Below are 15,275 nucleotides of genomic sequence, written 5' to 3' on the forward strand. Positions count from 1 at the left end.
TTTATAAATGTCCATTACTACAAGTATATATGTGTGTGTGTGTGTGTGTGTGTGTGTGTGTATATGTGTGTGTACTAACCGGTCTCTTTGTACACTCTCTCGTCAGGTGGCAGTACAGAACACAGGCTGTTCAGCAGCAGAGAGCCCAGTTTGAGTGCGTTTCTCTCTGAACTCTTATAGTAGTCCAGTGAATTATGGGTGAGCAAGAACCAACGTTTCTTTAGTCTCAGGTTAGTACGGCTGCTGCCCTTCATCTCTTTATGTAACCAGCCTGAGAGGAGGGGACAGAAGGAAAGACGAGAGAGAGTGAGAGAGAGAGAGAGAGAGAGGTATCAGTTTTCCTCTCTGGTGAGAGGATTATGCTACATACAGCTCAAACTTGTAACTCAGAACCTTTGACCGCCAACTCAGAAAAACTTAAGAAAACCTCCTCTCATCTTTGAATTTTGCCTGGGAATGTCGGGAAAGTCTCCTCAACCCCGAGTTCAGCCCATGACGTCAAATCAACATTGGCTGCTCACACCATGAGCAGTTAACAAAGTAGGAGTACTTTACTTTTAAAAATGAGTTATACTGTAAATACTAGTATTTGCTTTCGATTAATTAACGTAGATACACTGTTTATACTTCACTTGTCACAGTTATTTAGATTCACTAACTACTTGCTAGATTTTTGCGAATACAAGATGAACACAGATGCGTCCATGTTTTGTTCCCTATTTTGTAGCTTGAATGCTCATAGCTCAAACTGCGTCCTACATCCACTCCACCTCGCTGGTGTTCCAGGACTGCATGATTAACAAACTGAGCACTATTTTTAAGTGCCAGCAAACTGTACGTCTGAAACAAAGCTTTCACACGTGACCTATAGTTCAGATCACTGATCTGGGTGACTTAATGTCTCACCTCGGATAATGAATTCCTGGCCCTGGACACGTGTGTCTCCCTTAGAGCGCTGTAGAAGGGCGATCCAGTGGTGCATCTCCTCCGGGGTCTCAGCATTACAGTGCAGGACACGGTGAGCTGTGATGATCACGAATGAGTTTGGCCTGGAGATGGAAGAAAGAGACAGAAACAGTGAGAGAAAGAGGGATGGGAATAGAGCAGGAGGAGGATGTTAGTGTGAGTGAAAAAGTGTATGAGAAAAGCAGATAGATGGTGCAGAAGACAAAGGGAGAGGAAGGGGAGATGGAGATACTGTAGCGGAGAGAGACAGATACAGCGTCTAGACAGAATGCAGTCTCTAAAGTTCTACTGTAACAACACAATGCAAAGCATGACACAGTGGAATGACTTGTATAATAGAATGAATATATACAGTATGTATTTATAAAACATAACAGTTATTCCACAAAATCGAGTCATACATGAGCTGATAGCCGAAGAGATGTGTAGCGCCGAGTTGGCTATAAGCCATGTATGATGAGATTGAGTGGAATAACTGTTTTATTTTGTCCACATTCACTGGATTTTGAGAAACAGCACATTTTTATTTTTTGCAAATTCGCTAAATAAAAAGTTTATACAAAATGTCCAACAAAATAATTTCCGCTTAGAATAAAAAAAAAGATATTAGAGTAGCAATTTGTGAAAAATGCTACAATAATAATTATTGAAAAATAAAAAAGATACGTTCTTACCATCAAATAATTTTATTCCATATTTTGTTGTGTTTCTGGGTTGGGTTTTTTTTGGGGGGGATTTCTTCTTCTTTAGGGTTTTTTTGGTGGTTGGCAAACCAACTTAAAGGTGCATTACCGCTACTGACTGGGCTGGAGTGTGGAACAGGAGATCCATCCATCCATTATTCATAACCGCTTATCCTGTGCAGGGTCACGACAAGCTGTCGCCTCGCCTCGCCTCATCTCATCTCATTATCTCTAGCCGCTTTATCCTGTTCTACAGGGTCGCAGACAAGCTGGAGCCTATCCCAGCTAACTATGGGTGAGAGGCAGGGTACACCCTGGACAAGTCACCAGGTCATCACAGGGCTGACACATAGAGACAAACAACCATTCACACTCACATTCACACCTACAGTCAATTTAGAGCCACCAATTACCCTAACCTGTATGTCTTTGGACTGTGGGGGAAACCGGAGCACCTGGAGGAAACCCATGCAGACATAGGTGGGGTTTACATTAGACCGTATCAGCGGATCATCAGATTAATGTTTTTAAAACGATTAGTGTGCACACAGCAACACCAATACACGATTCGCGTGCACACAGCAACACCAATACACGGATACGCTCGGCTCCGCAGGCATCCTACGCTCCAAATCACTCCGCCCTGAACAGCGAGTGCCCTCTGGAGGGTGCGCACTCCGGCCCTGCGCAGCTCACAGAGCGCGTGAGTGAAGCGCACGAGCTGTGATTCGGGACTGAGCCGCTGTGTGTGTGATCCCAGCGCATATCACTTACCACTTGCAAGTGGAAGGATGGCAAGCCTAAAGACAATCATAACTACACAATGGGCAGTATTTGCATCAGTATTTGCAGTATTTTCATACTTTTATACTCTTTAATGAAAGGTGATACAAGGCGGAAGTCCGCGCCGTTTTTCAGCAGTCGCGTCACATGACCAACGCCAACGAATCAGGAAGGTGGATGTCACAGTGACGTTGTCCAATGACGACGCCAGCTAGAGCTCAGCACAGCATATCCACGTATTCTTAATGTTTACACAGCACCGGATCAGACACGATCTAGATTGAATACGTGGACGCTGGCGGATTCCCGTTTCCTGGCGTTTTAATGTAAACGGACAGTGCATCCACGAAGAAAACGAGACAGATACGGTCTAATGTAAACTTGGCCATAGGGAGAACATGTAAACTCCACACAGAAAGGCCCTTGTTGGCTGCTGAGCTCGAACCCAGAACTTTCTTGCTGTGAGGCAACAGTGCTAACCTCTACACCACCGTGCCAGAGATATGGGGGGGGGGGATGACCCTATATTCCTTTAGCTATTTTGGTTTCTTTTAAATCCTTGATTAAAATTTTTGGGGTTTTGTTTCCGAGTAGAGTTTTTATTTCATCCTCGGTTGTTTCAGCAACACGCTCCACCATTTTGTTTTTCTCTACTTACGGTATGAGCTGATACCCTAGTAGTAGAGTAGCCAATTAGAGCATGCAATTGCTCATATCCAGTGAATGTGGATAGAATATATATGTGTGTGTGTGTGTGTGTGTGTGTGTGTGTGTGTGTGTGTACCATATTTTTATCTCTGTTTTGTTTTTAACAAAAATTCCTTTTGGTTACTGAGGGTGAGTTGTTGTGTATTAACATTATTTAGCTATAATAATACACAAGTGAAAATGCTACATAAATACAGAAAAACTTGTGTCCAGGGGGTGTTTTTATATCTAATTAGCGATCAAATGTCCCCACAATGATAGCAATATCTGCTAGTTTTAAAAATGTGGGACTAGGTTTTTTTTTGTGCACTTGCAAAACTGCAGCTTTTACGAGCTGTGATCAAAAAATTCCGAGACCGTTCCTGTTGTGAATGAACAGAGCACAGCACAGTCATGTGTGTACAGCAGAAGAGAGCAGTGACTCTTGGGAGTCAGTGTGCTGTGTGATGTCATGCTGTCAACATCGAGGCCTATATATGTGTTTTTGTGATAATATGCACATGTAGAGAGCAAACATCAGATTCTGTGTCAAACTTGGGAAGTGGGCAAGAGAGAGCCTTGAAATGCTGCATGAACACAAACCTTGAAAATGTTCAAGAAATTGAGCACGATGTGTGTCAGGATCATCGGCTTGTCCTGACGTTCTACTCCTAATGAAATATTAATGCCACTCAAAACACCTCATTGCTTCATTACTGTAGGCTTTCAGAAGCATTTCAAGGGTCTCCATTTCCAATTTCCTGAGTTTGAGACAGAATTTGATGTTTGTTCTCTGCTCAGGTTTGAGGTTTTTGTATTTAAAAGAAACTAAAATAACCTATGGGTTTTCTTTTGATTACTGAAGTTAAGGTTAGATTTATGTGCCGGCAGAGCACTGACTAACCGCATTAATAATTATGTCAGTGGATGGACCTCACAAGGATATATGTGTGTGTGTGTGTGTGTGTGTGTGTGTGTACCTACCTCTCTGGGTTGTCTGAGGCACACACAGAGTCGATCATGCCTACATCTAATGTTCCCTATAAAGAGAAAAACAAGATTGCATCACTAGTACACAATCACAGAGTTGAGTCCGGAGCAACATACACATGGTGGCTGCTTGATGTTTTGGCTCTCATGATTGTCACCTGTGTTTCCTGCGAAGATTGGCCTTTTCTGGATATTGTTTATATCTGGTTTTAACTTGCATTTGTGGATGCCGTAATGAAGTGTTTCTGAGCCCATACAGTGATTTCCACTACAGACAGGTGTCTGCTTTTAATGCAGTACTGCCTGAGAGCCTGAAGATCACAGGCATCCAATGTCAGTTTTCAGCCTTGTCTCTTGCATACAGAGATTTCTCCAGATTCTCTGAATCGTTTAATGATATTATGTATCATAGATGATGTGATCCCCAAATTCTTTGCAATTTTGCATTGAGGAACGTTATTTTTAAATTGTTGCACTGTTTGCCCACACAGTCTTTCACAGAGCAGTGAACCCCTCCCCATCTTTACTTCTGAGAGACTCTGCCAGTAACATGATTGGGTATAAAAAGAGCATCTCAGAAGATGCTCTTTTTATACCCAATCATATTACTGACCTGTTGCCAGTTAATCAAATTAGTTTTGTTGTTGTTTTGGTTTTAGTATTACACAACTTTTTCAGTCTCCTGTCCTAACTTTTCTGAAATGTGTTGCTGACATCAAATTCAAAATGAGCATATATTTTTCAAGAAACAATACAATTTCTCAGTTTCAACAGTTGACATGTTATCTTTGTACTATTTTCAATGAAATATAGAGTTTCCATGATTTACAAATCTTCACATTCTGTTTTTATTTATGTTTTACACAATGTCCTAACCTTTTGAAATTAGGGTTGGTTTCACCCCTTCCTATCTCTGTGGGCTAATTCATTTGTACTGTCCCTCCCGCTCCCTCAGATCTTCTGTCTGTGGACTTCTGACTGTTCCACGTTTTAAACTGGCATCTATGGGTGGCAGATCATTCAGTGTTGTTGCTCCTAAACTTTGGAACTCATTACCACAATTGCTTCGTGACTGTTCCACTCTCTCTTCCTTCAAAGCTAACTTGAAAACTTTCCTCTTTACCTCACACTGCTCTTCCTAGTGTGGCCTTTTTTTTTTGGTAACTCCTGTGTAAAGCGTCCTTGGGTTTGTGATAGGCACTATATAAATTGAAATTATTATTATTATTATTATGTGGGTGGGTGTGGGTGATCAGAAAAACATAAGACAGCATGATGGTATGGGATTTAAAACAGTCCCTCTCGCAGCTCTACGTCAGCACTGTTACTGTATATCAATTTTTTCTCGCAGCTCTATTTATCAAATCAAATGTATATCAAATTTTTCTCGCAGCTCTATTTATCAAATCAAATTTTTCTCGCAGCGCTACGTCAGCACTGTTACTGTATATCAAATACTGTATATCAAATTATCAAACTTTTATATCATCAGTACTTCAAATATGTCAAACTCTGTTACATGAGAGCTTGGGGGGGAGGGTGTCTGTGGGTAAAGTGCTTGTCTAAGTTTGTGCGGTAGATGTGTGTATTTTATCTGTGAATGTTTACGTGTACTCACCACAGCGTTCTGGGGGTTAGCCTGCTCATCATGCATCTCTCTGATTTCCTGTTCAGTGGAAGTGTGCACCTGACTCAGCACGCTGAACCAGTGGCTACACGGTGTGAGACAAACAGTCAATCAGAGACATTATTAACTGCTTGGTCTTTACGATGTTGTTTGTTTAGGTATGTTTTCGAACAAACAAAGGTATATTAACACTGAACTCACGTGACACTGCACACAGGTCAACTCCATTTAACTAATTATGTGACTCCTGATGATTACACCAGAATTAATTTAAGGGTTTCACAGCAATGGGGGCGAATACTTATGCAATCACAACTTTTATTTGGAATTAATTTTGCAAAATATATTGATTTCCCTCTTATTTCAACATTATTGGTTATTTTGTGTAGATTCATGATGTATAATCCCAATTCAGTTTATTTCCTTTCCACATTTTGTAGTGTTATAATATGGAAGAATTTAAGGGACACATACTTATGCAAGGCACTGTATAGAAGGATTTCTCAAACTTCTTGCGACCAAAGACATGTCCATCCATCTATGAGATATAACCGCTTATCCTAGTGCAGGGTCACGGGCAAGCTGGAGCCTATCCCAGCTGACTATGGGTGAGAGGCGGGGTACACCCTGGACAAGTTGCCAGGTTACCGCAGGGCTGACACAGAGACAAACAACCATTCACTCTCACATTCACACCTACGGTCAATTTAGAGCCACCAATTAACTTAACCTGCATGTCTTTGGACTGTGGGGGAAACCGGAGCATCCGGAGGAAACCCACGCAGACACGGGGAGAACATGCAAACTCCACACAGAAAGGCCACCGTCAGTCACTGGGCTCGAACCCAGAACCTTCTTGCTGTGAGGCAACAGTGCTAACTACCGTACCACCAGAGACATGTTTATTGAAAAAAAAAGAATTCATGGATTTTTTTTTTGTGAACATGGTCCAGCAATTCAGTTTCCATGTTCAAATATAAAACTCATTTTTTATACATGTCCAATAATTTTGGCTATTTATTGGCACCTAAGCTTTTATTCTTGAAATTCCCATTCACAGAAAGCATTGGTATTAAAACCGTTATTGGAATCAAATGGACATTAGAAGGTTTTGATGAAGACCATTCAATTCGTGTGCACTGTAAATAAAAAGGGCTTAGACATGTCTTATTTAAATATCCCTAAATGTAACACTTAGAAGACATGTCTAGGATATTTAGCAATGCCTGGAAGACATGTCTTGATGTCAGTGTCTTTATAATAGTGTGGCAGTGGGGGCGTGGCCAACCGTCAGTCTGTGAATAGAGGGCGGAGTCAAGGAAGGTGAGTGGTCATGTCACTACACCTGTTGTCAATTAACGTGTGTTTGTGTGTCTCCTCCAGTGACCGCGCCCTATAAGAGGAGAGTAAGAAGGGGAGGTCGGTGCCAAGGGCTCGATACTAGCCTGTGTGTGTGTGTGTGTGTGTGTGTGTGTGTGTGTGTGTGTGTGTGTGTGTGTGTGTGAGAGATAGTGAGACTTTTTGAGTCCTATGCTGAAAAGCAGCAATAAAGAAAATACTTCAAACGCAAATAACCGCCTGCCGTGCTCCTGTGCTCCACCCACATCAGGGTCTTGCTACAAATAGACACGCATGTTTTCTTGCATCCTCCATATACATCCATGTCTTTCTAGAAGACACTGAAGTATTATTTAAATACCCTAGACATGTCTTATTTTTTTTACAGTGTGACCAGTCCAACAGGCTAATAACTAATGACAACTCAATAATAAATACAAGAAGGCCACTCAGTAGATTGCATCCCTCTGTCAAGCCACATATTATCAGCATCAAAATAAAATCACTTCAACCTACTAAAGCTGAACACCAAATTTCATCAAAATCAATTTACTACTTTTTGAGTTACATTGGGAACAGACAAAAAAAAAAGTCCTGGATCCCCATACATATCCGGATTTGCATCAAAACCTAATCAATTGTTCACTGGCCCATGGCTCACCTTTCCTCAAAATTTCATCAAAATCCGTTCACTATTTTTTATTTACTCTGGGAAAGGACAAACAAACAAATGGAGGTGAAAACATAGCCTCCTCCAACAAAGGATGGTGGAGGTCATAACTGATTTACACTACTGTATTAAAATACTAGAATTACCGCTCTTGGCAGTTGTGTGCCTCCGTGAACCAGTTCAGTTTCAAATTCCCTCAAGGTATTCCTGATATATTATGTTCACAAGAACATGAGGTCACAGTGAACTTAACCTTTGACCATCAAATTTTAACCATTTCATCTTTGAGTCCAAGTGAACATTTGTACCAAATTTGAAGAAATTCTCTGAAGTTCCTGAGATATTATGTTCATGAAAATGGGACGTACTGTACGTGAGTTCACAGTGACCTTGACCTTTGACCACCAAAATCTAATCAGTTCATCACACACTCTCTCTCTCTCTTACCTGGCATCCTCTGCGTTATCTGCTATAAGATGGTACGTTCTTTCTGGCATCACAATATCTATTCCGTTCTCCTTCCCTGTGTTATCAATCACCTCTCTAACAAACAAAAAACATAAGAAGGAAGAACAGAAATTATAGACAGGCAACAACTAATAGCAGACTTATTTAAAAGTAAGAAGAAAATGGTGAAGGTGTGTAAGCCTGAACAGTTCTGAAAAATGTCCAGCTCTATTTGCATTGTGTCATGTGATAACAGGATAAAGTGTGGAATTTTTAGTTTTTTCATTGCTTAGGTAACAAGTAATCCTGTCAGTAACCCCACTGTTACCTAATTATATGCCTAATTTGGCATTCATTGTGAGGCAACCCCCTTTTTTCATTTCATGCAGTGTCAGACCTTTGTCTAAACTGTCGTGCCTCTCCTTTGTACCCTTATTACCTCACTCGCTGCGGAGTAAGCGGGGCAAGGTATTGTCGGGTTTCTTTGTTTTCCTGTAAATGATATTACAGGAAAACGGCTGGATCAATCTTTATGAACTTTTCAGGACAGATGGGTATTAGTCTCAAATAGAACCTCCAACATTTTGAGGGTCATCCGGTTAAGGTCAAGGTTTTTGTGGCTACTGCCTCATATACAGTGTCATTGTGCTGTAAGAATCTAAGAGTGTAACAATTGTGCACTGCGCATGCGTATCACCAGAATGGTGAATTGTGATCTTGCGATATGAACAGTGGATCTTGCGTTATCATCGTGTTGTAAGAATGAGTGTAACAATAGCACACTGTGCATGCACATAAGTATTACAATTATTACATAAGTATTACAATAGTACACAAGAACGAGTATAAGAATGTAAAAATCAGTGTAACAATTGCAAAAGTTCCCCTGTGTCCCAAATCACTCCCCACTCACTACATAGTGGACTATATAGTCAGGTCGCCATTTTGTAGTGCTGTCCGAATGTATAGTGAGCAGTATTACACCCTATGTAGTGCACTCGAAGTATCCCACCATGCATCATGAAAAGTAGTGCCCCGGCAAAGAAGTAAAAAAAAGGCCGCGGCAAAGTAGTTTTATCATTTAATCAATGAGCTCATTATACAGTCCTCCATATAGTAATTTCCTATATAGTGAGTGGGGCGTAGTGAACAAGTGAGTGATTTAGGACACAGCATTTGTAACCAGTCAGCACTTATCCTGATCAAGTTTGATTACCCGTTCTATTTCTTGATAAACTTCGGAACTAATCAGAGTGAGAAATGAAATGAGAAAAACCTTGTTATAACTTCATAGTATCGGAAGATAATCGGCAGATAAAAAGATAAACGAAATTCGTCTCATGGTTCACCAAGGCTACTGATTCGATATCAAGTAAGTGGTGTTTATTTTAAGAAAATTTTACCTTAATAAAATTTCAATTAAGCTAAATTTTAGAAAAAATTCAATTTTATTTCTCAGTAGTAGCCACATGTACCCATAGGGTACGTATTCTTTTCGCGATATCTTTCTTCATATTCATCATAAGTGCTACTGGGCGAGATTTGTTTTGCCTGGCAACATTTGTTTAACCTGTATTACCCTTGGAGTGTGCCCTAGGGCCTTTTTACTCAGGACTGCATTTACACTAAGCACTGCACTCTGTTGTGCTTTATGTTTTATTTCCTAAAAGGTCAGGGGTGGGTTTCCCAAAAGCCTCTTAATGCTGAAGAGCATCTTAACTAGGAGAGAGCGTGTTCATTGTGCTGCTCGCTCTAACATTTAACAATGATCTTTGTGCTGCAATGCGTTTCGGAAACTCAGGCCAATACTTTACATACATGCACCCTTATAGTGTACTATAGCCTTCCTCAGGCCAGGACTCTGCTGTCTATCTTCATCTTAACAACAAAGGACACTCATTTCAGGATTGCAACGTACGCATTTTAGCCAGAGAGGATCGTTGGTATGAGCGAGGAGTTAAAGAAGCCATTTTTGTCAACCTGGAACAGCCATCACTGAACAGAGGTGGGGGTCTAAGACATCATTTATCAGCCACCTACAATGCAGTCCTTGGCACACTTCCCAGACAACTGAATGCACACCAAAACCCAGCTGTTTTCAGTGACTCACAGGAGGACAGAGAGAACCAGCAATCCATTGATCACCCCAATGACTCTCGAGGCCGTTCACACCCAGCCCCCAGTGACCCACACCAACAGGATGACTCAACGACACCTTAGGATTGCTTTTCATCCATGAGAGGATAAATACCTGATACTCCCTATTAGTCAGACAGAACTGAAGAAGCCTTTTGGATGAGAGGTGAAACATCTTCAAGAATCTTCAAGCAAGTCCACTTGCTCTCTTTTACCACCCACAGTTTACTATGACCTGGATGACTGAGAATCTTCACAGACATACTATAGCCTTCTATCCTCTGCATTGGCCCTATTAAAATTGTAGTGTTCTTGCACTGTGCTCTAAACCCTTATTTACTCTATATTGTGTTTACACTCTATCTGAAGCCCTTGAACTCTTATTGAACTCTTGAAAGTGTGCTCTAACCATTCCCTTGTCATGCAGTCACCTTTGCAGTGTAAAGCCTTGGTCACACCCGGCCGTACATGCTCCTATGGCCGGTCTACGTGCAAAAAACGCAAGAAACGCACGGAGGGCGCGCGCGTGACATGCTGATTTTCGAGCCGTAGACTGGCCGTAGACCGGCCGCAGAGGTTCTTTGTCATGTCAAACAAACTCTATGGGCGCTTACGTTTTTTTCAGGTTGCAAGACAAACTTACGGCCAACGTGCGTCTTTCTCCACGAACAAAAAAAAAAAAAACGCAGCGATTTGGGAAACGCCAAAAATCGCACGGCCAAAAAATCGTACGTCCGGTTGTGACCTAGGCTTAATACACACACTTTAAAATACACCAGAGCCTTATTCACTCTGTAGTGCCCTTGGAGCTTGCCCTTACTTTGCTTCATGCATGTCCAGCATGCCCTTCATCCTCTCCTCGGCATCGTTGTCATAATAGATAAGTTTGCTCTGGCGTAGGACAAACCAGCGGCGTTTCCAGTTGCGGCGGGAGAGCGTTGACAAGCCTCCACCCTTTTTAAGCAGCCAACCCTGTTTCAGAGCCTCCTGCCTGCTCCGAAACCACAGGAACGTCTCGTCCTTCAACACACACCAGCGTCGCTTCCATGAGTTCAGCAGCCCGCCTGCAGCACAAACACATTCACACACAGTTCAGCAATACAAAAGAGAAAAGAGAAGAAAAGAGGAGGGAATACAGACAGTTGTTTTGTACCTTTGATATAGAGAAAGCTATGAAAGTAAGGCAGAGTGACACAGCTGTAGACAGAATCTCTACGATAAGATGACTCGTCGTCCGTATCAAACCTGTCAAAGTCATCCTCACTGTCATCAAACTGAAGAAGTAAAGGGAGAGAGTGTGTTAATCCCTGAAAGGCTCAGTTTATTATTCAGTTATTCATCTTAAATCATATTATTCACAGAACTTTATTGTGAATGACTCAGTAACTACACTGAAATGAAAGATGAAAGGTATATAGTTATACCTTTGTGTGTGTGTGTGTGTGTGTGTGTGTGTGTGTGTGTGTGTGTGTGTTGTACAGGACTTTCTTTGTCCTGAAAGTTTCATGTCTGGAGTTATGTGTGTTCACAGAAATAATTGTGTATACAAATACATGTACAACCCCTGGCAAAAAATATGAAATCACTACTCTTGGAGGATGTTCATTCAGCTGTTTTACTTTGTAGCAAAAAAAAAAAATCAGAGACATGACACAAAATTGTTTTATTTAACAGCTGAACATTCTGGCTTTGTAAAATATACCTAAAAAATTATATGAAATTGTTGTAATTAATGGCACATTTTTTTAAAGATCAAGTAGAAGAAAAAATTATGGAATCACTCAATGATGAGGAAAAAATTATGGAATTAAGCTATAATTTGCATTTCTAAAACAAATATCCGCACAAGCCTAAATGTGCAAATTAGTCTGCAGTTAAAAGAGACTGCTTGTAGACCTGAATGAGCTGTTGCACCTGGCTGATTGACAGAAAACATGGCCCCAACAAGAGAGCTGTCAGTTGAAACATTGGAAAGGATTATAAAACTCCTTAAAGAAGGTAATTCAACACGGAGTGTGGTAAAAGATGTTGGTTGTTTCCAGTCAGCTGTGTCTAAAATTTGGAGCAAGTACAAACAAAATGGGAAGGTTGTAAAAGGGAAACATACAGGTAGATCAAAGCATCAGGACAGGAAACTCAAAGCAAGATGCCTTGAAAATAGACAATGCACAAGAAAAGAAATGAAAAACAAATGGGCAGAAACAGGAGTCAATGTTTGTGACCAAAATTTAAGAAATCGGCTGAAGGAAATGGGATTTACATACAGAAAAGCCAAACGTTAACCATCATTAACACCTAAACAGAAGAAAACAAGGTTACAGAGGGGTTAAAGAGAAGGAGTCGTGGACTGTGGGTGATTGGATGAAAGTTATATTCAGTGATGAATCATGAATCTGCATTGGCCAAGGAGATGATGCTGGAACTTTTGTTTGGTGCTGTTCCAATGAAACATATAAAGATGACTGCCTGAAGAAAACAAGCAAATTTCCACAGTCATTGATGATATGGGGTTGGATGTCAGGTAAAGGACCTGGGCAGATGGCAGTCATTACCTCTACAAATGCACAGGTGTACATTGAAATTTTGGACACTTTTCTCATTCCATAAATCAAAAGTACTTTTGGTGGTGATGAAGTCATTTTTCAGGATGATAATGCATCTTGCTACAGAGCAAAGAGCATTAAACTTTTCTTCAGGAAAGGCAGATCAACTCAATGGCATGGCCAGCAAACAGTCTGGATCTCAATTCAATTGAAAATATATGGTGGAAATTGGGGGGGAAAAAAAAGTCCATGACAAGGCTCCATCCTGCAAAGCTGATCTGTCAACTGCTATACAAGAAAGTTGGAACCTGACTGATAAAGAATATTGTTTTTCATTAGTGAAGTACACGCCTCAAAGAATTCAAGCTGTCATAAAAGCCAGAGGAGGTACAGCAAAGTACTAATTGTTATTTGTTTTATGATTCCATAATTTTTTCCTCATCATTGAGTGATTCCATAATTTTTTCTTCTACTTGATCTTGAAAAAAATGTGCCATTAATTACAAAAAATTAATTTAATTTTTTGAGGTATATTTTACAAAGCCAGAATGTTCAGCTGTTAAATTAAATAATTTTGTGTCATATCTGTGATTTTTTTTTTTTGTGCTACAAAGTAAAACAGCTGAATTAACATCCTCCAGGAGTAGTGATTCCATATTTTTTGCCAGGGGTTGTATGTGTGTATACAGCTGTGGTCAGAAGTTTACATACAGTGACATGAAAGTCATCTTGAATATGAATGTCATGGCAATATTTGGGCTTTCAGTAATTTCTTTGAACTGTTCTTTTTCTGTGGCAGAATGAATGGACAGCATACATCTTTAATTTAAAAAAAAACCACTAGAATTTGGTGCAAAAGTTTTAATTTTCTTTGGGTTTTCTGAAATCAACACATGGCCAAAATTATACATACAGGGTCGAAAATTTACATACCCTCACTTAGGTTATTAATTCAGAGGTGCTGAAACTTCCAAAATGTCTCTTATCTTGCCAAGGCCAAGGTCTCTTAACTTCCTGTTAGTGATCATGATTGACTACAGCTGGTAGCTTCTCTGTGCCTTCATAAAAAGGCTTTATTTACAGCACTCATTGGATTGACCAACACACAGTAAAATGGGAAAGTCCAAGGAGCTCAGTGCAGATCTGAGAAAGAGGATCGCAGATGTACACAACTCCAGAAAGTCTCTTGGAGCCATTTCTTCTTCTTCTTTGCCAACACCTTATTATTCCCCTGGTTGGGGGTCAGTGGCCATGATCCCCCTCCTCCATTTCTGCCTGTCCTCGGCATCCTGTTCGTTCAACCCTAGTTCTTCCAGTCTCTCACTCAGTCCATCTTTCCATCTCTTCAACTGGCGCCCTCTGCTCCTCTTTCCCCTCACTGGCTCTTCCCATGCCTGTTTCACCACCTCCTCCTTCTTTTTCCTTAAAATATGACCGTACCAACGGAGCTTATTTTGTTCTATTACTGTTACTACACTTGCCATCACTGTTGTTCTTCTTCTCACTTCCTCATTTCTTAGCCTGTTACGCAGTGTCACTCCCAGCATCTTTCGGAGCATGCTCATCTCTGTTGTTAGTAGTTTTCTTCGATCTATCTTCTTTAAGCCCCAGCATTCTGACCCATAAGTCAACACTGGCCTGACTACAGTTGTTTTGACCTTTGCTTTCAGTCTCATTGGCATTCTTTTGTCAGTTATAATTGGCTTAACCTCCTTCCATTTCATCCAGCTGGCACTCACCTTTGCTTGTACCTCTTGGAGCCATTTCTAAACAACTGCAAATTCCAAGAACAGTTCAAACAATTGTATCCAAGTTATTGTGAGGTGTAGTCACTTTGCCAAGCCACTTTGCTTCAAGAAAACCCAAACTGTCACCCTCAGCTGAAAGGAAATTGGTTTGGATGGTCAGGAACAACCTGGGAACCACCATGGCACAGCCCTGCCATGAACTGCAAGCTGATGGATCACTGTCTACAGTTCAGATCACCATGGACTAAGAGGCTGCTATTCAAGAAATAATCTCCTGCTCCAAAATTGGCACCTTCAAGCTTAACTAAAGTTCGAAGCTGACCACACAGACAAAGAAAAAGCCTTCTGGAGGTTAGCTGTATGGTCAGATGGGACAAAGATTGAGTTGTTTGGCCACAATGACCACCATGGACAGAGGGACACTGTACCAACTGCTGCTGGTGATAGGATCATCATGCTCTGGGGCTGTTTTGCTGCCAGTGGAACTGGTTCATTGCACAAAGTGGATGGAATAATGAAGAAGGAGGACTACCTCAGAATTCTTCAGCATAAACCATCAGAAATTTGAACACAATATTGTAATATTGTAAGCAATATTGTAATATTGTAAGCAATAGGACAATGAACCCAAACATGTATCAGAGCCGGCTGTGGAGG

The 15,275-nt window shown here is 40.9% G+C and overlaps 1 protein-coding gene across 1 annotated transcript in view; it reads right to left on the reverse strand.

Annotated features, from left to right (window-relative positions):
- The window catches only part of myo10 (myosin X), a 194,449-nt gene that overhangs the window by 19,822 nt on the left and 159,352 nt on the right, over positions 1-15,275 (reverse strand). The window contains exons 26-32 of the mRNA XM_060905943.1: positions 11,481-11,601; positions 11,148-11,391; positions 8,192-8,287; positions 5,728-5,821; positions 4,104-4,159; positions 907-1,049; positions 80-271 (exon numbers count right to left, since the gene is read on the reverse strand). Coding sequence (XP_060761926.1) covers positions 80-271; positions 907-1,049; positions 4,104-4,159; positions 5,728-5,821; positions 8,192-8,287; positions 11,148-11,391; positions 11,481-11,601 — 946 coding nt within the window. The remainder of the gene's footprint in view (positions 1-79; positions 272-906; positions 1,050-4,103; positions 4,160-5,727; positions 5,822-8,191; positions 8,288-11,147; positions 11,392-11,480; positions 11,602-15,275) is intronic.

Source organism: Neoarius graeffei, chromosome 23 (genome assembly GCF_027579695.1).
Source record: "Neoarius graeffei isolate fNeoGra1 chromosome 23, fNeoGra1.pri, whole genome shotgun sequence".
Taxonomy (NCBI): domain Eukaryota; kingdom Metazoa; phylum Chordata; class Actinopteri; order Siluriformes; family Ariidae; genus Neoarius; species Neoarius graeffei.